This window comes from Magallana gigas, chromosome 4, assembly GCF_963853765.1.
Source record: "Magallana gigas chromosome 4, xbMagGiga1.1, whole genome shotgun sequence".
NCBI classification, from domain to species: domain Eukaryota; kingdom Metazoa; phylum Mollusca; class Bivalvia; order Ostreida; family Ostreidae; genus Magallana; species Magallana gigas.
Genome location: NC_088856.1, coordinates 45,666,529 through 45,668,990, shown reverse-complemented (window position 1 = coordinate 45,668,990; position 2,462 = coordinate 45,666,529). Strand labels below are relative to the sequence as shown.

At 37.4% G+C, this 2,462-nt stretch overlaps 1 protein-coding gene across 1 annotated transcript; it reads right to left on the bottom strand.

Moving 5' to 3' along the window:
* Positions 1 to 2,462, bottom strand: LOC109620319 (uncharacterized). Its single transcript, XM_020072462.3, has 3 exons — positions 1,979 to 2,462; positions 1,632 to 1,772; positions 1 to 236 (listed from the first exon to the last, which is right to left on the bottom strand). Exons 1-3 carry the CDS (start codon positions 2,391 to 2,393, stop codon positions 70 to 72), a joined length of 723 nt encoding a protein of 240 aa, XP_019928021.3. The 5' UTR covers positions 2,394 to 2,462; the 3' UTR covers positions 1 to 69.

Below are 2,462 nucleotides of genomic sequence, written 5' to 3'. Positions count from 1 at the left end.
ACAGAAGAAAACAGTCGCGTACATCGTTTGTTGCAATTTTAGCAGAGTGATCTTTCTTGAGTTGGGCATCTAGCCAGTGGAGGAAGCTAGGGCGGCGGCCCCTCCGGCGAGTAGAGCCAGCAGAAGGATTCCCCCTCCAATGGCTGGGATGATGGCCCCGATGTTTGATCCCGGTCTTCTGGTGGTTACAAATGGTCGCCGGGTAGTAAATATAGGGGGCAAAATAGTTGCAGGCCCTGAAAAGTTTGAAAGCAGCTAGTGTTGCATGTTTTATTTTTTTTAAGTATATACAGTATTTAGATATATATTTTCAATTATTGTATATGTGTAATTATTATTATTATTATTATTATATATTTACATCTACCGAGTATGCTTTCCCCTTTTCTTACGGAAAATTATTGTTAATTCATTGCTCTACAGAAACTCAGAGGACTGGAATCTACACGCCCCGTTTATCGATTGGTAGAAACCTACAGCGACTCTAGAAAAATCACGGACTGCACGAAATAAGACCCAAGATTCCCTTAGGAGACGATTTTGCTGTTTCTTTCATCTAACGTACTGTTGTACATTAGCAATAATATAGTTAATTTAATTTACTTTTTTACAATCAATGTATATTTTTTTTTTTTTTTAAAAAGAGAGCAGTAGATTTAAACAATAAAATGCTTTCTTTGATGGTTCATGCGGGTTATGAAGGCGGCAATCATTGCAGAATAACATTAACATAGCCCGCTCACGCGGGTTTTGTATTTTTTTGCAATGCCGATCTTCATATCCCGCATAATTCACAAAAAGCTATTTATTTTGGTTTAGATAAATGTTAGCATGTTATTATTGAATGTTCCTGCAATAAATTGATTATTATACCGAACGACGGGGATTATTTATAATACATCGGGTTCTATAGTCTGTCCCAAGTTATTGCTTCCATCACTTAATGTTGATATTTAATAAAAATACACATACCTGTGAAAGAAATACAGTTGAAATCGATGAAGGGAATATATCCAAGATATCTTCATTGAACAATTATCATTTTTCACTCATAAAGTTCACATGAACGAAAACAAATTTCTTACGGAGATTTATAATGGGAAATGTTTACATCTTTTTTCCATTCGGAAGTTCTCGGGATACCTCGCGCAATTTTTCAACGTTATCATCCGGACTTATTTATGGCTGATGCAATGCAAAATCCCCGCGCGTAGACTTTGTATTTTTGGATGTGTATTGAAACCTGAAGCGGTAGAGGGCCGGGGGCGTTTCAAAACGGATAATCTGGACATTTTTCATGTTAGTGTATGAACGTAGTTTGAGCACAAAGGTATTTAGGATTATTGAAATATCAAGCAAAAAGTGGTGGAAGCAAAAACTCGGGATAGAGTATAGTCGTTTTACGACTATTGTAAAGCAATAACGAGATGCGATGAAAAGTTGATGATGACAGGGAAATAGGAAGTTTTATTGCCCTGACACGTGATTCTCTAGAACCAATCAGATAACGCGTTGAATACATGTAAACTTATTTTTATGAGACATGACAATAAAATATATATTATAATACGAATATAAATGTTTCTAGGGTATTTAGGTCCATGTTTTGACCTTTGACCTGCGATACGTACTTTCGCAATTGATTCCGGTGTAGCCGACTGCACACTTGCATGCGGCCCTGACTACGTTGTTATCATCCGAGTATGTTACACATCGTCCGTTTGTGCCACAGTCTGTCTCTTTGTTGTCATATGGCGAACAAGGCCCAAGGTCTGAAATAAAAAAAGACAGCTTCTTGACTTTATACTAAAACATCCGCAGTTGTACATAATGTATCTTGTTTTACTCCACGTACTTCAGACTATTAAAAAAAATAAAAATAAAAGTTCGTTATTTGCAATTTTATAACATCATGATTTGATACAAAATGGCAGAATCGTAGAAATGTACAGAATGTATAATATGAAATATCAGATACCTCTGCACTCAGTCACAGCATTCCCGACCGAAGTTATTATTCCATCAATAGCATCAAAGCCATCTTCGCATCGGCATTGGTTTCCAACACCGCCAGTATTTTCGCATTGAGCATAATCGGGGCATTCTTCATCGTTAGTACAAGTACCAAAGAATTCTACAACCTGCTGCGAGGAGTAGTACTTCAGCTGTACACATAATATAGCACATACTAAAAGCCACTGGAATCCCCTCATTTTTAATTGCGCGGGTGGCTTATTTTTTGGGTGAATACTTTTTTCACGGTGCAGTTCGCCAACAAAAGATTCACCTCTAAATCTTACGGTACTCCGTTGCATGGTTTTTTGTACATATATATACTTTTCAAGTCTCAGCAGCCAGCCAATTATTCGTGGCCTGTTCCCAATAATTTGCATTTCCTATTCAAAACAGACGCAAAAGATACCTTTCCTTCTTTCTGTGCGGGGCTTTGCCATGCATCCCGA